The sequence below is a fragment of the Cottoperca gobio genome, chromosome 17 (assembly GCF_900634415.1).
Source record: "Cottoperca gobio chromosome 17, fCotGob3.1, whole genome shotgun sequence".
NCBI lineage: Eukaryota > Metazoa > Chordata > Actinopteri > Perciformes > Bovichtidae > Cottoperca > Cottoperca gobio.
In genome coordinates, this window is record NC_041371.1 from 10743411 (window position 1) to 10765396 (window position 21986).

General features: G+C 42.6%; 1 protein-coding gene across 5 annotated transcripts in view; it reads left to right on the forward strand.

The window, feature by feature from the left end:
* The first annotated feature begins 8488 nt into the window (after nt 1–8488).
* The window catches only part of znf521 (zinc finger protein 521), an 87615-nt gene continuing 74117 nt past the window's right edge, over nt 8489–21986 (forward strand). The window contains exons 1-2 of one of the 5 annotated variants that reach the window (XM_029452717.1): nt 8489–8868; nt 15744–15800. In XM_029452717.1, coding sequence (XP_029308577.1) covers nt 8829–8868; nt 15744–15800 — 97 coding nt within the window. In that variant the 5' untranslated portion in view covers nt 8489–8828. The remainder of the gene's footprint in view (nt 8869–15743; nt 15801–21986) is intronic. The other 4 variants (XM_029452713.1, XM_029452716.1, XM_029452719.1 and 1 more) reach the window with 4 other exon arrangements.

Sequence of the window (21986 nt, forward strand, 5' to 3'; positions counted from 1 at the left end):
TGTGTTGACTGCCTTTGTGATGTCTTATTCTGCTGTAGCTTCTATATGAAGTTTCAAGTTATTAGTATGTGTAATTTATGTGGCTTAATAATGCTTCTTACATCCGCCGTGGTGTCCTTAGACTTTTTATTTAGAGTCGGTGATTCGTGTTTAATTGTAATTCAGTGTGGTCCTCTTCAGAGGAAGTGAGGAATAATCATATGTATGCACAGGCTGCACAATGTAAAGGAATTTACTGTTGGTTTGGGCATAGGGGCTCTCTCTGTGGTGTGATGTCGTTCCACTAGTGTTTACGTTGACATTTAATGCAATTTATTTTTGAAGCCTAGCCTAGAAAGATGTTCTTAATTTAACAGTAGTATTATATATCATCATCATTTAACCCCCCCCCCCCCCCTCCCTCCCCATCCCCATCTAAAATGTAATGCAGTAACGTAAGTACTTTTACTTTTACTTCAATAACATTTATTTAAAGTAAGAATACTTTTAGTTGAGTGCAATATTCTAGTACTTGGGACAAAGCTAGAAACAACTTTGTTGTTATTGTGTAAAGGACATTAATTCTATTTTCAAGATTACTTTTATATAGTATTGCCTGTGAAAGGTGAAAGCAAGTTAGAAAGCCAGACAGGGCGAAGTGAAGGGAATGAGAGGTGTTGGAGGAGGAGGGCAGTTCATTGAGGTCAGGTTGACAGTAAAGAACAGATTAGATTGGGTGGCTGAGGAGTGTTTTGTAGGTGGGATGTTATAGGAGGGGGGGGGGTGGTTGTGGAGGGGAGTAGAGGGGGGGAATCTAGGCCAGTGTCCAGACTCAGAGCACCATAGGCCCCGTGTCCCTGGATGCCCCGTGTCAGCCCTCTGACAGGAGAGATGGGACTTTAACACAGAGTTTTTCAGCTCCAGACGCTCCCCGTCTCCTCTGAAGAATACCCCTCCTCCTCGACTCGCTCACCAGTCAGAGTTTGAGGAGAGCAATGCACTCGTTACAATAAGGAGGGCACATGGCATGGGACCTGGGCTTTGAGCGCCGCCTCCTCCACACTCTCAGTAGAATAAGGATCTTTCTTGCAAGTACTGTGCATTTCCAAAGTTGACACGCAGTAAATATAATATTTGAAACAAGTTCACACTGCTGAGGTGTATGACCATACAATATGTCTGTGCTTGTTAGCTATATAAACATAACAACCTTATTGAGCATGAATACTTGAGTTGCTGATAGCTGAATTTCAATATTCCTCCTCCTCCCAGCAGTCTTTTCTGCTCGCTTCTACCCCACAGATAAAGCAGACTTATTGTCAGGCTTAATCAGGTGGTCTGTTACCTTGGCAATTAAAGCCTTGTTAGAGATATAAAACCTTGAGACTCAAATGGAGAGTCCCTGGCGAGTCAAACCACTGAGCAAATCCTTAAACCAAACAACCTTCCAGTGGGAACACTTCTTCTCTAAGGATAGACGTTTAATTATCTCTGCTTGTTTGGGGGGGAAAAGGAAGGAAAAACAGTTTCACTCCCTCTTGTTTGTATTAAAAGCTCATGAGTATTTATTGGAATTAATTTAAGTGGCAATCAGTGTGCTATGTTTGATTGTCACAATGTATTGACCTAAGATAGAGAATATTGTGAACCATTTGTGGGAACATTTACAAAGAGAGGGTAATTGTGCATTGTTGTGTTCACAAGGAAAACAAAATACAAATGGTAAACCATGGCTTTATTGTCTTATTTTAGGAATATTAAACTGATTTAGTGTTCTTAATTTACTTAAATGAATTAATCTTTATGATATTGCTGCTAAGTGTGATCATTTATCATTTATTCCCAATTGATGCAAAACACCTATCTCAATGTTAGCTTTCATAAACTAGGCCAACTATTTTCCCGAATGAATATTCCTTTTTTCGAAAATAATGCAGCATATTTGAGCAATATGAAGTGATAATTTATCATTATTTAATGATCTCCCACAGACAGTACATCACACATGGTGCAGTCAGCGACAACAGCTGTGCAGGAGCTTGATGGGCTAATTCTCCGAGACTCAACTTCTCTGCCTGTTCCGTCCCGCATAGCACTTTGACCCCTTCTTCGGTGTCCAACCTGAATTTTTCCTCTCTGAAACGCCATTTTGGTACCTATCCTCTTCATCCCACACTTCGTCTGTTTCTCCTTACCTCTGTGACATACTCTTCTAAATGGGCTGGCATGCATCCCACTGTCTAACGAAGGTATGTGTGTGTGTGGGTGGTGTTTAGAGAGGTGAGACCTTCTCTGGGACACACTAATCAGCTCCAAACCAAGGCCCGGGCAGGGAGGCACTGGACAGGTGAGTGGAACCACTCGCTACACCCCCTGGCTGCTCCTTAGCGTGAGGGTCAAATCAGCTCCATCCTTTATGGCCCAGTCACTCCTTCATCCTGGTGTCCCCAAACACCTGGCTTCCATCCCTGGTCGCTATTCCCTTCCTTGGGGCCTATGAGGGAGGAAACGGTGAGCAGCTGCTCTACCAAGGGAGCCTCCTGAACGCGCCTTCTGCCAGCCCCGTGTGTGTTAACCTTTTCTTTTAATTAACACCGTCCCGACTCCCAACTCCCCCCACCGTGGTCCGGAGAGAGGTTCTTGGGGCTTATGCAACTGTCAGGGAAGTGGGAGAGTCACCGGGGAGCAGGAGAGGGGGTGGGCGGGTGGTAGTGATGAAGGTGAGAGGGGTGAGAGGGGTGAGGAGGAGGAGGAGGAGGAGGAGGAGGTGGGATGAATAATGCGTGCATGGCCTGGGAGTGAGGGTTCTTCTAATCCTTCGGAGCCTTTTTTTATCCGCATGCCTTCACACAACTACAACACACCAGTCATTCTACACAGCTGCCTATTTTCCAGGGACAATCCCAAAGTAAATTGGACATGCTGATGAAAAGATGGCTGCTCTTATTTTGCACTACAGCTCATTACTCTGCAAGAGAGTCAAAAAGGTTTAACTCGAGCTCCAGTCATTGACTACGCACTTGTTCATGTTTGTTAAAACTCACCAAGGCCTAACTCACTGAGTTAAGTTATGAGTTTGTTCTCCATTGTCCATTTAGTTTAATCATCAATATAACCCAAAGCAGTTTCTACTTAGCTTAAGCCATGATGTTTAACCATGATGTATGTATACATTTGGAAGAAATATGCTTGACTGAATTTTTCAATTCAGTGTGACAGCTTTTGAACCGAGTAATCAGACACTGCTCTCAGTCCGAGGTGAGTCTGGCTGATTGTGTAAAATGTTCTGTATGATAAGGGGCACTGCAGCACACTTGCATGCCGCAGCTTAGTTAACTACCAGAATATGGAGGGGTGAGTAGTTTTGATCTCATCTTACAGTGAAGATCTCCTAATGAGAGAGTGGTAATGAGCAAGAAAAAAATCATTCTCATTTCAGTAAAAAAAAAAAAAAGGTTGAAAGGTTTGCTATCTTTTCCTTTCATCTTCTGTGGCGGTGCCAAGTGGAAAATGTCCATCTTTCACTGGGAGATTTTTTATGTTCATCTTGGCTCAATGTAATGCACCCAGGGGATCCTCTTTCTTGGCATGGCCATAGTGGTCACCATTTGCTAGAGATGGGCTGTGGAGGTCAAAGCCATTTGAGAAGGACATAAAACCCCTAGAATGATTTTTGATCACACTATGAAACCGTCCCATTGTGGTTAAATGGTATTCTTCATGCCAATAACACATCTTTGTGGAGGTTATTGTCATGACAAGCCATTTAAAGTTGGTTTAAGAGAATGCATCCACACTCCATAGGTGTGTATTCTGAACATTATAGTTATGCAGCCAACTGGTGAATTAGTGAGTGATGTATTGGTTTGCTTTTTATAACTCAACCAATCAGCTAGCCGAGGATGTGAAATTTCTCAGCGCTGGACACAGGTGATAGCATAGTCGCTAAAGTCATGATAACGCCCTACAGCTCGGGTCGTGATGTTGCAAGTCATGGCTACGTCTAACATCTTGTGACCTGAGTTTTATGATGGAGTAAGTAAGGGGAAAACTGCCAGGACCTTCTCCTCATGAAGACCCAGAGCAAGGGCACTGTCTCCCCAGCCCCATAGATCAGCCAGCCCTGAATGTCAAACCGCACAGCAGCCGCTGCAGTGCCAGGAGTCCCCCTCTTGCTCCCTCTCTGGCCCGTGATCTGCTGTCTGGTGACACCACTGCGCTAATGATCCGGTTTGGGAGTTGCTTCACGGGGCTCCTTGGCTTGGGAAGATGGAAGTTTTGGATATATCCAGCTGGAAGGTCACTGTTGACGAGCACCATTCACTCAACAATCCCTCTACTTTGTTGACATCCATCAATTTGCAAGGATGTTGAGAAATGAAGGCCGTCACTGACCTTTTAGTTGATACTGGCGTAGCTATTCACAGAGTGGCAAATCAGGAATATTCTTCTGTGATTTCCACACTCTTTTTGTAATTATATGCACTAGTTCTTGGTAGAGAAAGACACTTTTTTTTGTTTTATGTGAACTGCATACATACATGTTTTTGCTCCAGTGTTTAATTGCCCAGCAATTTGGATAACAGTGAAGTTGGAAAGCAGCACTCACCCTGGCTTGCCAAATCCGAAGCCATCTGATTGTTAGCTCTCCGTGTTGTTTTTGTTCTTTTTTTAATCAGTTTACTGCAGAAGTATGTCTCAGTGCTCAGAGAGGGCAATGTTTTCAGTCACTTGCTATCTTGACTTTTTTTTGCCAGCCTTAGGAGTTTGGCTTGTTGGAGCAGAGTTAAAGTCCCCGGGGAGCACTCCTCTGGTGATGGGGGCACTGTCTCGACCTCACTCATGCCTGGTGTGGGTGGCATCTAACTAGGGAGACGCACAATGGAGAGCAAGACTGAAGATGGTGATGCTTCTGGTGGACTCTCCCAGGACTCAGCCTTATTCTCAGGGTCATGCATTCCAGCAATCTCTGTAATTATAAGCAAGTAAGAAAAAAGTTGAATCTTCTGCCTTTCTCAAAATGAACGTGCCCCTCTACTCAAGGGAAACATTCACATCTCTGAGTTCTAGTAGCTGGATGGGTTTTAATGAGGCAAGTCAAGAGTGTGTGTGTGTGTGTGTGTGTGTGTGTGTGTGTGTGTGTGTGTCTGTGTGTGCGTGTGTGTGGTTGGTGTACATGCATGTCTGTGTATCTGCCCTGTTCTAACGAGCGTAATTGACCGACTGTGCTTTTAAGCCGCCGTTTTTCACCATTTGCGAGAGTATTCTACTAAATAGCCTTCAGTGATTATTATTTCTACGGGAGACATTTCATTGGGATTAAAACTTTCTCCGAGTTTTAAAGTTCAGTTACAACTTGTTTTTCTTTTTGGACAATGTGCAGTCAGAGCCAAATGGACAGAGGGTGAGCAGGCCACAGGTCAGGAAGAACTGCTGAAGGGTCCCACCACACAGATTCCACAGGGAACATTTCACCCCGCTGAGAGGCAGAGTGAAATCTCTAATGCTGGGGCACACACACTCACTGTGGCGTCTCGATGTCTAACTAAAAGCTATGGGTGGTGAAAAAAATCTCCACATAACTGCTCAGTTTTACTACAAATACTGTGGTAAGAAGCTTAGGTGATCTGAAAACAGACTGTGCCTTTGTGCGTTTGATAGAATTTCAAAGGCTTGGAGTCTCTATGTAGCATTTTTAGAGGACAAAACAATTAGAGTCGATTTTTAAATTGTTTATATGAACGACTGAATATGAAGATGCAACATATAGTCCCACACAAATTTATCAATTGCTTAATTTGGCAGTATCCTATAGGTACATGCCGAATAGAAGTTTCCTCGCTGGCATCGTTTTTTATGACAAACATGTCATGTTTTATTTTTTATTTATCTGCGTTTGATTCTCTTTCCCTCACGCTCAGAGGTGAGACTTGAAACAAAAACATTTTTGTTGATTTTCATTGTGCCTATTTGCTCCCAAAAATGTATATTTGATTCTCCTTTCCATATTTATAAAGTTATCCCTAAGGGAGAAGCTGTGTCAGACAGTTTTTGGAGCATCATGAGCAGCATTCCTCACATGAGGTTTCTTCTACTCGAAGAAAAAAAAAACAACAACTTCTGAGTGTACTGTAACTTAAGAGACTGAACTGTGCAAGCACCGAGTCAAGTCAAGCCTTTTCCCAGTTACTTTGTCACTAATGAAAGTAGCAAAGAGCCCTGGAGGACTGAAGAGCACTGTTTGTTTGTGTTTGAGAGAGCATTCGAGAGGTACGAAGGGGAGGCAAGGTGGTAAAACTTTGGGAGAGCCGCCTGACAGAGTGCTGAGACAGAGAGGGAGAACTTTAGAGCATTGTTAAGATTGAAGTTTTAAGGCAGCTGGGACCTGCTGACAGATTCCAAGCACCTACAAATAGATGTTTCATATGTGTGTGTTTACCAACTTTACTGTAGTTTGTGAGGGCATTGAATTTACCAAAGCACATCACGTCAATCTGTGTCATACTTGGTTTTATTGATCTTTTCCACACATTTTATGGCAGCGTGTGGGTGGGGAAATTATTTGAAAAGCAAAGGGTGCAGATAAAATTACAGCATCCAAATTGAGAAAACAGAACGGAAGCCTTGACATCATATGTAGGTCATATGTCCCCATTTATTTTGTTTAAGTCTCACATCTGCCACTGATCAGGGAACAAATGAGGCAAAAATCACAAAGCCCCTTTTAAAAGAAGAGGCTAATAATGGCTGTCAGTTAATGGATGTTTCTTCTGTAGCTCTGAATTTTCTATTACATTTATTACTTCGTGCTACTGTAGGTGATTACCTTAGATGTCTATAACACTATATGGCCTCATTATGAACTACAAAGTAAAAGGTGGGAATACCCTATAGAATAAGAGCAGCCTTATTATGTACTCGCATCATTAACTTTTATAGTTTTGGTTAACTTCTGTGGAGAATTTTCTCTAAGAAAGTTAAATTCAGCCAGAGTAAAGGCTATCAAAGGTTGTTGTTAATTTTCTTCTTCCACACCAGCCCGTGTTTGGGAGTTGCCCTATCGACTGGTTCTCTCCTTCCCTATAGGTGCGCAGCGAAAACCTCAGCCTCCTCTTACATTTGTCTCTGTGAATCAGTCAGAATAGAAATGCATTGAAAGTGGGAAAAGCTGTTGCGTGACTGTGATTTTTAGATGGGGCCCCTGGCAGAGGCTACCTCCAGGCTGCGGAGGGGCAGAGTGAGAAGTCCACTGCAGGACTCCTCTCTGGATCTCATTTTCACATAGCAGGGGTAGTATGGGGCCTGGATAGCATGTAGGTGAGGGTGTATTCCAATGCACCTGTTGTGTGAAAGAAAGAGAGAGAGAGAGAGAGAGAGAGAGAGAGAGGAAAAAAAAAAAAAGGTATTTATTTTAACACAATAATACACCTTCTAATTAAATAACTTCAAAGTTTGAAGGCAAAAATGTGTTAAAATGCTTTTTTCCCCCAAAACTATATTTGGAATCATTAGTATTGAAATGATAAACCAAGAAAATAAAAATTGAGACCTACATTAAATCAAACTGAATAAGAAGAATACAATGTTTGAACCACACATAATCAATATATTAAAATCGGAGAAAAGAGATATTTCTTTAAAAACAGTATTGCTATAATTAAGGAGATACAATATCATCTAATTCATAGTGAACAATAATAATAATAATGACAACAACAAAAAAGCCTGCATCTGTAAATAAACCGATCATCCCAAAATTGTATGCGTGCCGTTACATGTCATATATGTCAACAGTCAAACGGAAAATGTATTTCTGCTTAACCATTTCTACCAGAAGGGGGACCAGTCCGTCTGCCGTAGACGGAGAGTGGCCGACGGCGAGCTGAAGCAGAGGAGACGCCAGGGTGAGCAAGCCGACTTTGGGTTTAGAGTTCGACTCCGGATCCGGGGACCAGCAGATCCAGCATTCCGCATCTTGCCATGATCCCTAGGATTTTAATCATGCCTCTCTGTCTGTGTGTGAGTGCAGGCAGGCTGACAATGATTTCCTCAGTGATTACGTACAGAGCGAGTCCCTGCGGGGTAGGGGCCCCCTCTGGAGCCATCCTGATGGCTTTGGGGGCCTTGCTTCCATTTTCCATTATTATGTGGACTACCGGAGCGACAGCGCAGTCCAAGACCTTGCAGGTTTGTGATGAGGAGGGAGCTTCCATCTTCTCTCTGCTTCTTCATCCTCTTTTAAGAGCAATTTAGACGTAGACTTAGATCAGATTCCGAACCTAATTCATGATTAGCTGACTGGAGTGAGAAAAGGAAGAGTCTATAATAGTTTTGATGCTGTTAGGTGGATATGAAGTGAAAAGTGTAATTATCATTTTTCCTCCTTTTTTTTGGTTTTGTTGCAATTTTTTTTTTTGCACTCTCACAGGAGGCGTTTTGCTGATGTCTTTCTCACGCGGACGCATTTGAGATGAGATGCGAAAAGCAAATATTCCGCTTTTATTTCTAAACGAACATCATTCCTACACGCGTGTGTGTTTTCCCGGAGAATGGAAGCGCATGACGGGGATTACTATATTCGCACACTTTTCCCGATACCCAGCTCAACTAAATAGAGTCGTCTATACCGATCGGGGTAATTGGATTTTATAACATCCACCTACTCATCGCAAAATAACAGCAAACTCGTGTTTAGAGCGTACGGCAAGGGCTAAGTTGCATCTTTCTGTAATGGTAAAAAGGCAGCCGCGATTTTGGTCAGTGGAATTTAGAGAGACTACGTCTTTAGACTATCCCGTTTTACACAAATTATCAGACAGAAACTGAGCAACTTCAGCGTTTTCTATAGGATGTCGCGCCGCAAGCAAGCTAAACCAAGATCACTGAAAGGTAAGTGATAAGCCTATGTTTGGTGGCTCTCAGAACATTTAATTTTAAGGTTGATGACAAGTCTAGACGAGCATGAACTGAACTTCATCGCTCACTGAAATGTAACTGTCTTTTTTTTTTTTACGCATTTCGAAGTGTTCTTCCTGTTATGTTGCGCATGGGATCGACAGCATTTACGTACATGGCATCGGGGAAATGCTGGTCGGTTACAGTTCAGGCTGTATTGTAATGATATTTAAAGTGCAAGGGCAGGGCATGGATAATTTAGAGAGCAACAGTGCAGCGCAACGCTGGCAAACATCTGGATGTGTTAAAGACGCTCCTGGTCGGAACTTAAGCCGTCTGATGGAATGGGGTGCAGAGTCACGTGACCCCCCCTGTTGAGAAACTAAGGAGGAAACATTTTATATGTTGGGGTAAGGGAGGGTTGTGATATGTGTGTGCACAATAGTTAAAAGATAAATTAGTGATAGTGTTGAGTGCTAATTGGACACGTTCATTAAAAAGTTGTAAACATCTGGATTTGTCAGTGAAAGCTTGAAAACAAGTGAACTTTATGATGTTTCCCCCCCCCCCCCCAACATCAAATCTCAGTCACAACATGTCAGGACATAAACAGCAGACAATGTGTATGATTGTTGTTGCTTTTTTCCTTTTTTCTTTTGTTACTTTTTCTGTCTTTTTTGAAACAGTTAGACTGGTGGTAATTCGACTGTACATTTGTGTCTGAGTGTACATGTGCGTGAGAGGGGGGAGAGAGGGGGAGGGAGAGATAATTGAGTCAGAGCAACATGCATGAACACACGCGCGCGCACACGTATTCACACACTACTTTTCTCCGTAGCATTTGGTGGGGGAGCTGCTGGGGTTTGGAGGTTGAGCTCCAGTTCATCTGGCAGGCATTGTATTTTGCTCAGCAAATAATTGTCCACAATTTCACATTCCCAGCTTGTGGTCTGTGGACCCCTTTCTCTCTCCGCTTTCGTTCTCGGAAGTCTTCATCTCAAAGGAAGATTACATGGTCTGCGGTAGTACATTCATGCAGCCACCATTTTAAATCAATACCCAGGAGAGGGGGAAATGTGAGTGCATGCACATCTTAAAATTGTCACATTCTGTTTTCAGACAGGCACTGATCTTTTCACAATAAACAGCTCTATACATAGATCCCCTATTGTCTCAGACCAGATTGGCATTGCCTGCTTTTTTTGTTAGTTAGTGTGACAATTGCTATTCTCAAAAGACGCATCACTTAGATATAATCGTCACCTGCAAGCATGCCTACATGCTACAAGTGTGTGTGTGTGTGTACGTGTATGTGTGTGTGTGTGTGTGTGTGTGTGTGTGTGTGTGAATTCAGAAGAACATCTGTCAAGATTTGTGTACGTCTATGTGTGCGAGCGAGAGGGAAAGACGGTGAGCAAATCAGTATGCAAATGAAGTCAGAGTGATGACATTGTTTGTTTTGTTATTGTCAGTAAAATTTAAATTGGAAAAATGTGGTGCACAAAACACCCCGACTTTTATGTCCTCATACCAATTGCTGAAGCGGAGCAAAAATGCAGATACGTCATAGATATTTCCCTGTTTTGGATCAGACCCAAGGAAGGCCAAGCAGATGTTATTTATTGTTCTTTGTCTATCTCTTTCCTCAGGGACAGAGATACACTTATACAGATGTCCACAATAACTTTCCTTGTCGTTTAAAAAAAAAAAAAAATAGTTACTTGACACTGTATTCTCAACTATTGTTTGCAGAAGACAGGAATTGCTATTTTATTTGTAACTTAAAAAAAAATATATATTTTGTTGACACAAAAGTGGCGTCTCTAAATTTGTATGTGTCCTCATGTGCGTGCACGTGTGTGAGCCTGTGTCTGCATGTACTGGATGTTTTCACGAACACTTTTAGACGTTGTCGTCGGCTCACTTCAAGGCAGTGGTCAATGTGGACGGTGCTTTTTTTGCGGAGAAAGAACACTTTGTTCTGCGGGAGGGGAGAATAAAGAAAAGGTGCCAATGGAACATGGGAGGGAAGGTAGAAAACGAGCATCTTGTGCAACGTTTTAGGGTCTGGTGTGGATAGTAGAGACATGGAGTGTATGCAGAGGAGATGAGAAAATAATGCTGTGACAGTTGGCACTCTTTTTTTCCCTTGTGTACCCCAACACACCCACTTCCTCCGTATTGGCTGCTTGTGGGAGTCAGAGGTTATGTTTTTGGTCCCATCGAGGAAAAGGGCAACATTACAAGTCCCGTTTCAATTAAGTCTGAGAGACAGATCCGGCTACGTTATTGCTTGGGGGAATAAATGGCACAGGACAAGACCATACATCATTCGCTTATATGCAAACACTTCACCCTAGCCACTGACATTTACTCAATCCTGAGCCTTCTACATTTCTCAACTGTAGGCACATTGTAATTTTGTTTTGATGTGCAGAGGCTTTGGGTCAGCACATTGCCTCAGTCAGTGGTGAGCAGCAAGGAAGGAGGATCTCACTCCAAATCCTGCATGTAGTGTGTGATGACTGCCACGTTGCCTGTCCTACAGCACTTCCTGGATAATGTGAGGCTGGGTTGATATTTTCATTTGGAGCACAAATGACAGTCTCAAGCCTGATGTGTTTATTGGCTGAGGAGGAAGTTTCCAGGTCTGTCATCCGCATGTATAAATATATTTTCTGCGCCATTTACTTTAAGTATAGAGGTTGTCAAGAAATCAGCACTGTGTCATGTACACCTTAAATATTTGATGTTTTTGAGGAGCTGCAATTTGTCGCCACATGAGTGGTTGGCTATACATGAAAGGAAATATTATTTTACACTTTAAATATAAACCCTCCATGTTGATTTATGAAATCTGTGAAGGGCCTATTAAAAAATAAAGTTTACGCAAGTCTGTTTTACGTTACAATTCCTCTGCTCAGACATAAATAGATCAGACTAAAACTTTGAAATTAAAATATGACCCATCAAGAAAAATAAAAAATAAAAATGAAACCCATCCCTTTTCATAATTTCTGATTTTCTTTTTGGAGAAAAGAAACTTGACCGTGTCCGTTTTGCCAAGCGATACATAACCACTCCCCCTTTCACTCTTTATAAGCACAGGCCTGTGTAACTAAAAAGTATTTTTGTCAGAAGAACTACCCAAAAAAACCTAATTTAACTCTTAATTTTAAATACACACTATATTCAGTATGTTGATTAATAAATGTAATAAAGGCATCTTAATAATTTAGACAAATTAAAACCCAGAAACGTATTGCATCTATTTTTTCTCCCCTGTTAAAATGTCTATTAATGGTTGCGTCATTCTTAGTTTATTGGAAGCTGCAGTATTCCAGTCTGTTCACAATTAATGATCTGTGGCATAACACCCATTAACACTTTTCTAATGTGACACAAAAATATGGTTAGTATTATCATTAAGGAAATTATGATGGAGCCGTGGAAAAATCCCATTAGCACGGCTGTCAGTGCTCTTGACATGCCGCTCAGTGTGTTGGACCGGGTGTCGCGGGAGCTGGCCGATATCTCTTCTTACTCCATGGCATGTGTCTCTCTTGTTGTCATAGATTGTCTGCCACATGGAGAAACAGTTCTGATTCAGAGACGATGATTGATTTCCACCACTGCTGCAAATGAAATGATATGTTACCCGGCTTATTTGCATCCGTCTCATCTTCCTGTATGAATAGCATTCATATTTTTTGGAAGCATAATAATTGTATGATGAGATTATTGATTTGTTACTTTTTTTATATTGCCATTAGTGTAGTTAATTTATTTTTCTCTTATTTGCTTACAGTATATTGCAATATATGCAGGATTAAAAAATGTATGCAGCGTGATTAACATGCTCCTCTATTGCAAATTATTTATGACACTAATCACCAGTTCAAATAATGCTCATTAAGAAAGTTATTCATGTGCAGTGTGTGTCCTCCTCCCTCCCTTCCCAGCCCTAATTGAGGAGGGTTGACCTCTTGACCCGAGCTAAATTGAGTTGTAGTCCCTGTGGCGAGCGTCTCCTTCCCGGTCAGTCAGGGCGGATTACACAGCCATTGTGTTCGGCACTGTATCGTCCAAGCTGGCTGTAACCAAGCAGATGAGTCAAGCATATCCAGGAACACACTCAGGGCTTTTTTTTAATGTCTGAGAAGTGCTGCGAGATAGGCACACGCAAATACGTGGCGATCCACAAACAAAAGCACAAGAATGTACAGTAATTATACACACATTTGTGTGCATGTACGCACTCTTCGCTCTGTTCTCTTACACAGCAGGAATTCATTTGATGGATTACGAAAGGTCCAAGCTGCTGAGAGTTTGTCATGTTTTGCCTATTCATGTCTATTAAATCATTAGTTGTATGCAGTTGTGATGTATCATTGGCTGTGCATGTTGTGATCGATCTGTTTGTTTTTATTAGATTTGTATTATTTAGTTTTTTTACTTTGCGATTTGTTTTTTTGCTTCCCTAGCTGTAGAAAATTAATTCATCCCTAAAAAGGAAATGTTCGTCTAGGGGATTGTCACTCTCGATATAATGACAGTAACTCTGCGTTCATTTTTTTGTGTGTGGCCAGTGTGTTAATTAGTGGCCTTTAATGCTGTGCCACTTGTTGTGGGATTACGTCTTTCCTGCTCCGCGTTTTGAAAATCAAAGGAGCAGTGCTGAAATGGTCCCATGTGTGTTTGGTATTGTATCAACAAAACCTAGCAGCATGATTACAGTTTGTCACTGACTGAGTGATACACCGTACCTTGTCAAACATTAATTAACTGATAGCAGTGTTGCATTAACGACAATATGGACTGAGTTTTATTCACTTGAAGTCATTGTCATTAAGAAGTGATCATGGGCTTTAGAGCCTTTTAATTAAAACTGTCCAGCTATTTGTAATTGCGCTGTACTGTTATGATTGTTGATCAAATGTCCAGCCAGTATGAAACATCACAGGAGTCTGCCCTTACTTGGCAGCTCACCCTCCATGATCGCTCCTAGGTAGCTATTAATTATCTAGAAAACGGGTGCAAATGAGAGAAGTCTCTGCACTGTGATGGAAGTTGTTTACTTTAAATGACAAAACTTTTAATAAGTTCACAGTGGTGACAAATCATCGCAAACTGCCGTAATGTTTAAGTTCTTATGGCATTGTTAAATAGAATTTTCTGCCTGAACTCCCTCATCTCACCAACGGGGACGGTAATCAAAACAAAAACTCCAGCTCCCTCCACCAATCTCTGATAGAACCATGGGGGATTTATTAGGACCCCCGTCCCTAGCCCATTTAAATGATCCTAGATGCAAGGCGCTCAACAGTGCTGGAGAAACTCATTAAACTCTCAGGGCGTCAGTCACTAAGGCCTCCTTTAACAGGACAAGGTTTCTGTGTTGGCTGATACAGTCCTTTTTGGTGGCTCCGAGGGATGTAACTCCACGGTGTCCAACAATGTCTATTCCATCACTTTTAATTGTTTTAGCTAATTAATTGCCATAGCCATGAACGTTTGTTTAGCATATTTTCTGTGTACATCAATTCTTATAGTTACTACGGTAAATATATCCGATCGGAGACATTCTTAAATGTACGTATTGAGTGAATGGTGGCATTTCTTTATAAAGGTTTTTTTTAATATATAAAAGCTTCTCACAGGAATACCTTTTTTGGAATTCAGTTTTGGCTGGACAAGGCCTGACAGCGAAACATAGTTGCTCCGTCGTTTGCAATCTTCATAAGAAACAGCTCGACACTTTCCTTTTCACTGAGGTTTGACACCCTGCTTGACACTGACTCTTGCTCCCCTGAGGGGGCTTCTGCCACCATAGGATCCTGCCTTAATTATGCAAAGTACAGGATATTTTGTGCGATTTTAAAAGTGCGCCAGTTTCTGCTTTGGCAGTCACTGCCACACTCCCCTACTGGGAGGTCCTGTCAGACTCCCCCTTCCTCTTTGCCCAGGAAAATGAAAGGCTAGAAAGAAAAGACATAATGGAGAATGCATTTCAACTGCAGGGGTGGAACGCAGAGGCGTAAGAAGTCCTCAGTGAGACCCTCATTTTACATGGAACAGGTGGGAGACTCTTTTGTTCTCTTCCCGCTGTTAAAATCCATTTCATTTCTTGTACTTGACATGCCACAAGGAACTCTCACCAGTTCCAAAAAGGCTCCAATGTAAAAGGTTCTTACCTTTTACTAAACAGAAGCAGTGTTTTTCAAGGCCATGCTGTTTTGAAAAAAGTCCAAAAGGGTTTAGTTGCCATGCGCCTAATGAGCGGATTTCAGTTTCGATCAAGCTGTCACTATTTTGTCAGCCATCCTGTTTAAAAGAAAAAGCACTTTGCAGCCTGTTGTTATGACACGTAATGTGAATATGTATTCATTATTTGTTTTCTTTGCATTTACGTTTGAATTACAGTCAGCTTTTTTAGAAGGTCCATATTTATAAGGGAATCTACAAATTTTTCTTTTTTATACCCACCTAATTAGCCTAGCCGAGGCGGCACTATACAACCTTCTTACTAATGCAGTCATCAAGGTGTTTTTTTTACTTGGTCACTGTTGATGTTGGGAGGACGTTTCATGGGAGACGTTCATAATTCATCACGTCATTACCCAGTCCAATATGTTATTTACGTGGGTGGCTGTTTGCCTTGTTGCCAAACCTCATACATATGAAAGGCTTGTGTGGATTCCCAAACCACAGGTTGAGCTGTCGAAAGCTGTTGAAATCTCTTGGAGTTTCCATACAGAAAATCTCAATAGTAAATAATAAAAAAGAAGGAAATCTCAATGTGTCTAACTTGTTTTTCACAGTTAACTGTTTCTTTCCCTCTTTTTCTCCCCCTTCTCTTTTTCTGGCAGTAGAAGACAATGTGACAGAGGACCAGCACAGTCCTGGGCAGACTGCCATTCCAAGCGGTAATGCTCCATTTCATATTTCATCATTTTGGGTTGGAAAATGGATCATGTGTCTGTGTGCGTGTCTGTCTGTAAAATCTTTGCTGGGTTCAGAATGATACAAACTATGTATTTCCTGTTTTTTGAGGTTTTTCCCACTGTAAACGGCATGGTTGCATGTGTCTGTATACAAGAAAGGGCAGAGCGGTGCAGCTCTTCTTTTGTTTTTGTGTTTGCGTGCATGCATGCATACATGCAGGTGTGCTTATAGCTGTCCTTGTGTTTCTGTGTGTTCCTGCTGTTTTTTTAGACTCTTTGTTTCCCAACCGTCTGTATGATGTAGAATAGAGCTACCCAGATGAATGTGTCCTGTCTCCACGCGTGCCATTCACAGTGGCCCTCCAGGAATGGAGCGGTAATTCAGGTCAGGCTAGCAGAAAGCCCCCTATGAATGAAGCCTGCTCCTGATGCACCACACTGTATATTTTCATTTCATTTGTCTCTGGTAAAGGTTAAGTCTCAGGCGTGGTTATTTTAAACCTGATATGGATGGTTTTGCCCAGCAGGCTGGGGACCCTGGATACTCTTAGGCTGCCACATTAGTCCAGCATTTACCCATAGCTTTCTGAGTGCTCCTGTGCAAAATACAGGAGCATGTACCACTAAAATAAGTCTGGGCTTTTCATAGAAGCTCATGACCTCGGTAATATTGTTTCAGTTTTTTGTTTGGGATCTCTCTGCAAACCTACACTTTAGCAAGCTTTTAGAGATGGAGATTCTTCAGTTGCAGCACATTTAAATGGAAACGGGCCTCCGACATCTTGCAGTTTGGCAACTTTGGTTGCCATCCTTCCCTCTTGTGTGTTTCAGATACACCTTTTTAGTGTGCAATTGATCAGATATGCCAGTAAACATCTTCGCAACATTTTTGTTCATCTCTGGGAAAATGCCGATATCTACCTGCCGCCGAGTTAATGTGTATTGATAGGTATTGGTGGGTGGCTCTGTGGCTTCCTTTGCCCCTCTAACCCCAGCTCAAGGGATGAAGGACTGGGCATAAAAGGCAGACTTGCCTCGGAGACCTCCTGTCATCCAGAGTCAAAGTAGAGCTAATGAGTGTGCCTGATTACAACGACCCCCTCAGACACACGAATCTCCCCTCTCCCCGTCCTTCCACCGCCTCCATCTCCAGAGTGAGGGGAGACAGCCGCCACATGATCGATGTCTGCCTGTGGAGAAATCAGGAGGGCGCACAAATTAATTTCTCACTTTCCTCATTTGACTTCGTCTGAGTGATTTATTTTTTAACCCCCGCTCAGGATGCAGCTTGACAAATGGTCAATGAGAAAAGTGTTGTTTGTGGCGGTAAACTTTTAAGATACTGGGAGATTTCTTTTGCTTTTTCGCCAATTATTATTCTCCTCCAACTTTTGTCTTTATCGTAACAGCAGTAGTTCAATCTCCCGGTGAAACCACCTTTTTAAAGTCAAATTGAGAAGCGGTAGAAAAGCTTACCTGCCTTTCATGCATTTGCCACTTTGACGGACACGGCCACAATAGCCATTAGACTCCTGACAAGCCAAGGGCTTAATCAGACATGGTGTCAAGATCTGCCTCATAAGTAGACCCCCAGTTGTGCTCTTCTGTGACTCTGCAAGTGTTCTGCAGGCCCTGCATCCTATTTCTCATTCATGTTTGATATGTAGCAAAGGCAAAGGAGAAATGCTAACAAAAGAGGCCCTCTAAAAGATAGACAGTATTATGCATAGTATAGAGGGGCAGGAACAGTGTGATATCTGAGATTTAATGAGGCAGTGCGCTTTTTTTACCCAGAGAGTGTCGAGCAGGCTTAAGATCTGCAGCTTGGCTTTACCACTGCGCTGCCTGTGTGTAATTATAACCACATGCTCCGTGCTTTTTCTTCTCTCTTATATATACACATCCCTTTCTTTCTTTTTTGCTCTCGGCTATGTCAGATTGAGGCTGTTTTTTTTTTTTTTGGAAGAGGGTGTCAGCTCTGTCAAAGTGGAGTGGACTGAGGCAAATGGAAGTGTTCTAGAGATCTGAAGGGGTGTCTGGGTGGCAAGGTGCCGTAGTGTAGTGTAGAGTAGTGGTGCGGTGCCTGGCTCCGGCTGAGTCTGCCCACAGATCAATGTACTGCAGGGCTCACTACAGCAGGAAGAGGAAAGGACTCTTTCACTCCACCACTTCAGAAAATCATATTCTCTATTATTCATTTCCTTTGATGTTTTACTGCACTAATGGCATAGCAAGGCACTCCGTTCAATAGTATCACTCCCAGAGAGAGAGAGAGAGAGAGAGAGAGAGAGAGAGAGAGAGAGAGAGAGAGAGAGAGAGAGAGAGAGAGAGAGAGAGAGAGAGAGAGAGAGAGAGAGAGAGAGAGAGAGAGAGAGAGAGAGAGAGAGAGAGAGAGAGAGAGAGATTCAAATGTTGTTTCTCGATCAACGGCTTTGATTTATTTTGTTGTAGATGTTTTAATGGTGGATGATGCCGTCTGCATACCTGTGATTGCAGGTGCTGCTTCCTTCATGTGGTGCTCTCCGTGTTGTCGTCATTGTTTGTTCTCACTCACTCCTACAATAAAACCTTTTCTCTCTCTCTCTGTGCTACTCTTAATCTTTATCTCAGCATGCATCATAAAATGTTCAGAAATATACTGGGGGTTTTTTTCTCCTTCTTCTGTAACATATAACAAGGTAGGAAACATTTGTCATTGCTTTGAGCTTGTAATGGGTTTAGCTTTGTGAGAGAAAAAGCTTTCGACAAACAGCATCTAGTTTTGAATGCAACCTAATATTAAATAGCAATTAGTCCTTAATATGAATCGGAGGTACTTGAAGGAGATAACTCAACTCAAATTGCACCGCACCGACCATATGAACACAGAACCCCCCCCCCCCCCCCCCCCCCCCCCCCATGCAAATTCTTGAGGATCGTTAACAATCTGGCAAGTGTCAAGCGCACAGACACACGTTGTCGGATCATGACTATCTTTAATGATGGGGGATCAGTGGATGTGACGGTCTAAGTGGAGAGCCCCAAATCCCATCCACACAGAGGAGGATACACTCGGAGGCACATGTGGCATTAGAATGTAGTGTGACCTATATATGGCGGGTGCTCTGCAAAAGTTTTAGATTTTTAAATAATGAGGTGCCGGCAACCGTGTGAAGGTTATTCAATCTTAATGTCCTCCTATTTCTGACAGCCTCCCTCACTCTGATAAAGGAGCGCACTCACCTTTGATCAGGCCCGCCAACATGTGTCGACAGAAGCTGCTTGCTGGTTAAAATAAATTCTTAATTCGAACTTGGGGGTGGGTGGTTGTATGGCGGGTTGCTGGGGAGGGGGCATCATAGAGCCAGGATCTCTGGGAAATGACGGGGAAATGAGGAGTTGGGTGAGCTGGTAATGATGTTTTCGAAAACCGAGGTCTTTCATTGCACAACGAAAGAGTCGGGCTAAACCCTAATGGAGCTAGACATACTGTATCCACAGGCAAGTAAGAACGTAGCCCTCAGTGATTTCACGCTTTCCGTGCTCAGTGTTATGGGGCTGGATTTAAATGAATTTCAGTTCAAACATTAACATCTATCACATGTTGCATTTCAAAAATGGCTTAGTACCCAACAACAACTTTTCGATGTTTCATTTCCTTGTCCTAAGCGCTCAATATTTAATTTTTAACCTTAGTGTCGGACATAAAATCTCCAGCGAGGTCGAAATCAGAGTTCAGCTTTTAGATAATAAGTCCATTCAGTTCAGGCTCTGCAGCTCGGCCATGCTCTTCGTTTTTTTCCCCCCTTTCTTGCTTTGGGTATGCTGTTGTTCATGCCCTTCCTCCTCTCCCTGTGGTGTCTCCACCTATCTCAGTGTGTGGGCCAGACAGTGGGGTGACGAGTTGCTTCCCTGCTAGGGACCACGGGTCCCTGGTGGGGCTGAGGGAGCAGAGAAGAGAATATCAATTAAAAGGTTATAAATATTTAAGAGCAGAAATATTCAATAATATAAGGGTGGGGGGTCCAGGGGACTCTTCAACTCACAAGATGAAAGTTGTGGCATGATAAATGTCACTAGGCACCATAAGAGACAGTGTGTGTCTGATGGATGGACTCGGACTCAGACAGATATTACATGGCTATAAAGATGTCAATCACCATCATCAGATATCCACATTTTACTAATACAAAACTAATGCGGTTTTAGTTCTATAAAGATTAAAGATGTGTCCTTTCAGTCGGATCTTCATCATATTCCCCAAAGGAATAATTCCTCAGTCTGAGCTACGATCATCTTACTTCGAGCTGACCTTATCAGAATATGGATCAGCGGTCCCTCATGTCTTTACCTGCCATACCAACATTGTCAAGCTGATTAACTAAATTAACAAGGACGTCAGGCATAATGAAAAATTCTCAATATGCCACGCATCTTTCCCTCATATTCCATATGTGATTGTCAGCCATTCCAAGCATGCTGGTATTGATCTGCTGTCCAGCCTGTAGAGACTGGTAGAAGAGGATGTCCTGATCTGATGGATTACTGTATGAGGCCCAGAGGCACAGGAACCTCAGTATTGACGTGGCTCTTTAATCCCAGGGTTGGACGTGACCTTGTCGTGTCAAGCCCCCTCCCCGCTCATACTTCCCCCAAACCCCCCCCCCCCAAACGTGTAGTAGTTTACACTTCCAGCACCGCATCACAGTGGTGCACCGGAGGTCACTCGGCTCGAGCGAGAGCACTGACCCAGCTTGGATTCACTGGAAGTTGCAGCTGAAACTTGTCAGTCGGAACAAGAGAAAACAAGCAAGGGAAAAACTCAGAAATGCAATAAGGTCTTTTGGGTTTTAATCTGATAAATGTCCCTGAAAGAATGTGTGAAGAAAACCTAATATGAACAATAGCATAAAAGGCATCTGCATTCTGCGCTGGATAAATGCATTTTCTTTTATTGCAGATAAAACTTAAAATGCTTAAATGTAGCCATCAATTGTTTTTTTCTGACAGGACTGAGCTGTAATATTAGAGAAATTAATGATTCATAAAGGTCGCTGGAAAAGGAAATATCAAAGTGTTAACCTCCTTCACAGGCACCTTGTAAAAAGAAAAGTGCATATTGTGAATTCTGTGTCTGTGGATGAATCATCATTAGTCTATATTGTGTGGCTTTTGGCCTCAGTCAGAAGTGTTTCCCCCCCGGAGCAAGAAAGGCCTGCATCTGTGAGGATTGGGTTGGGATTTTCATTTTCTTGAAACACCTTCTGTTCTGTTCTGCATGGTCCCACTGGGGACCACAGTGCAGATATTTTTAGAGGGCATGTTCCGAGAGCCTCAGTCGCCAAGAGGGAAGGACAATGGAGGGTGTGATGTTACATCAATACTTGGCGCAAGTGGGGGAAAGAAAAAATCCTGGGTGGCCTTGATGAGTTCTGGAACGTCTTTCCTCAAGGAATTTCACCGTTTTAAGAGCACCCTACTAAAGGAGGACTTAAAATGGCCGCCTTCTGCGTATAGACACCCGGTTAATATACCCACACCTGCGCGCATCGTTACAACACGCGCCTTTTCCTCAAGCACTGTTATCTGTCTGTTAGGCGAAAACAAAACAAGCTTCTTCCTACCATTCCCCTCCGGAGTTTCAGGACAAGCTGAGGAACACTTGCATGAGTAGGGCTTAAAATGGCTGCCAGTGGAGTGCAAGGGCTTTTCTCCCCCCACAAAGCTTAAACCAGGGTGACATGATTGTTTGATTGTAAGTATGGCTTTTTAATCAGTCTTATTGTGAAGTGTAATGGTCACAGCAGGGGAGAAAGAGGGCTGCAGGCCATGTTGCCTATTTATAAGATGCTGTAGCAAGCCTGATTTACTATCCTTCTGAGTGAAGATGTTTATGGTGCGCTGTGAGTGAACAATGCAAGGTTTGATTTGTTTTCCGAATATTCAAGCATCATGTGAAGAACTTCAGATTATCTTGAAATATGATTCCTAGTCCTGGTTCAGTCAGTCGCCCACCCCTGGCACTGCTGCAGCACAAAGCCAACAAGAGACAAAACTGCAGATGGATTGAAGAATATTGATGTGTGCGACCCGCGGCTGCCTGCGAGCAAGGCTGAATAATTTAGGGAAGTGTGTCGTGACGACAGCCTAACACACACCAATCTCATTTTTTGTGTGTCTTACTGTGCT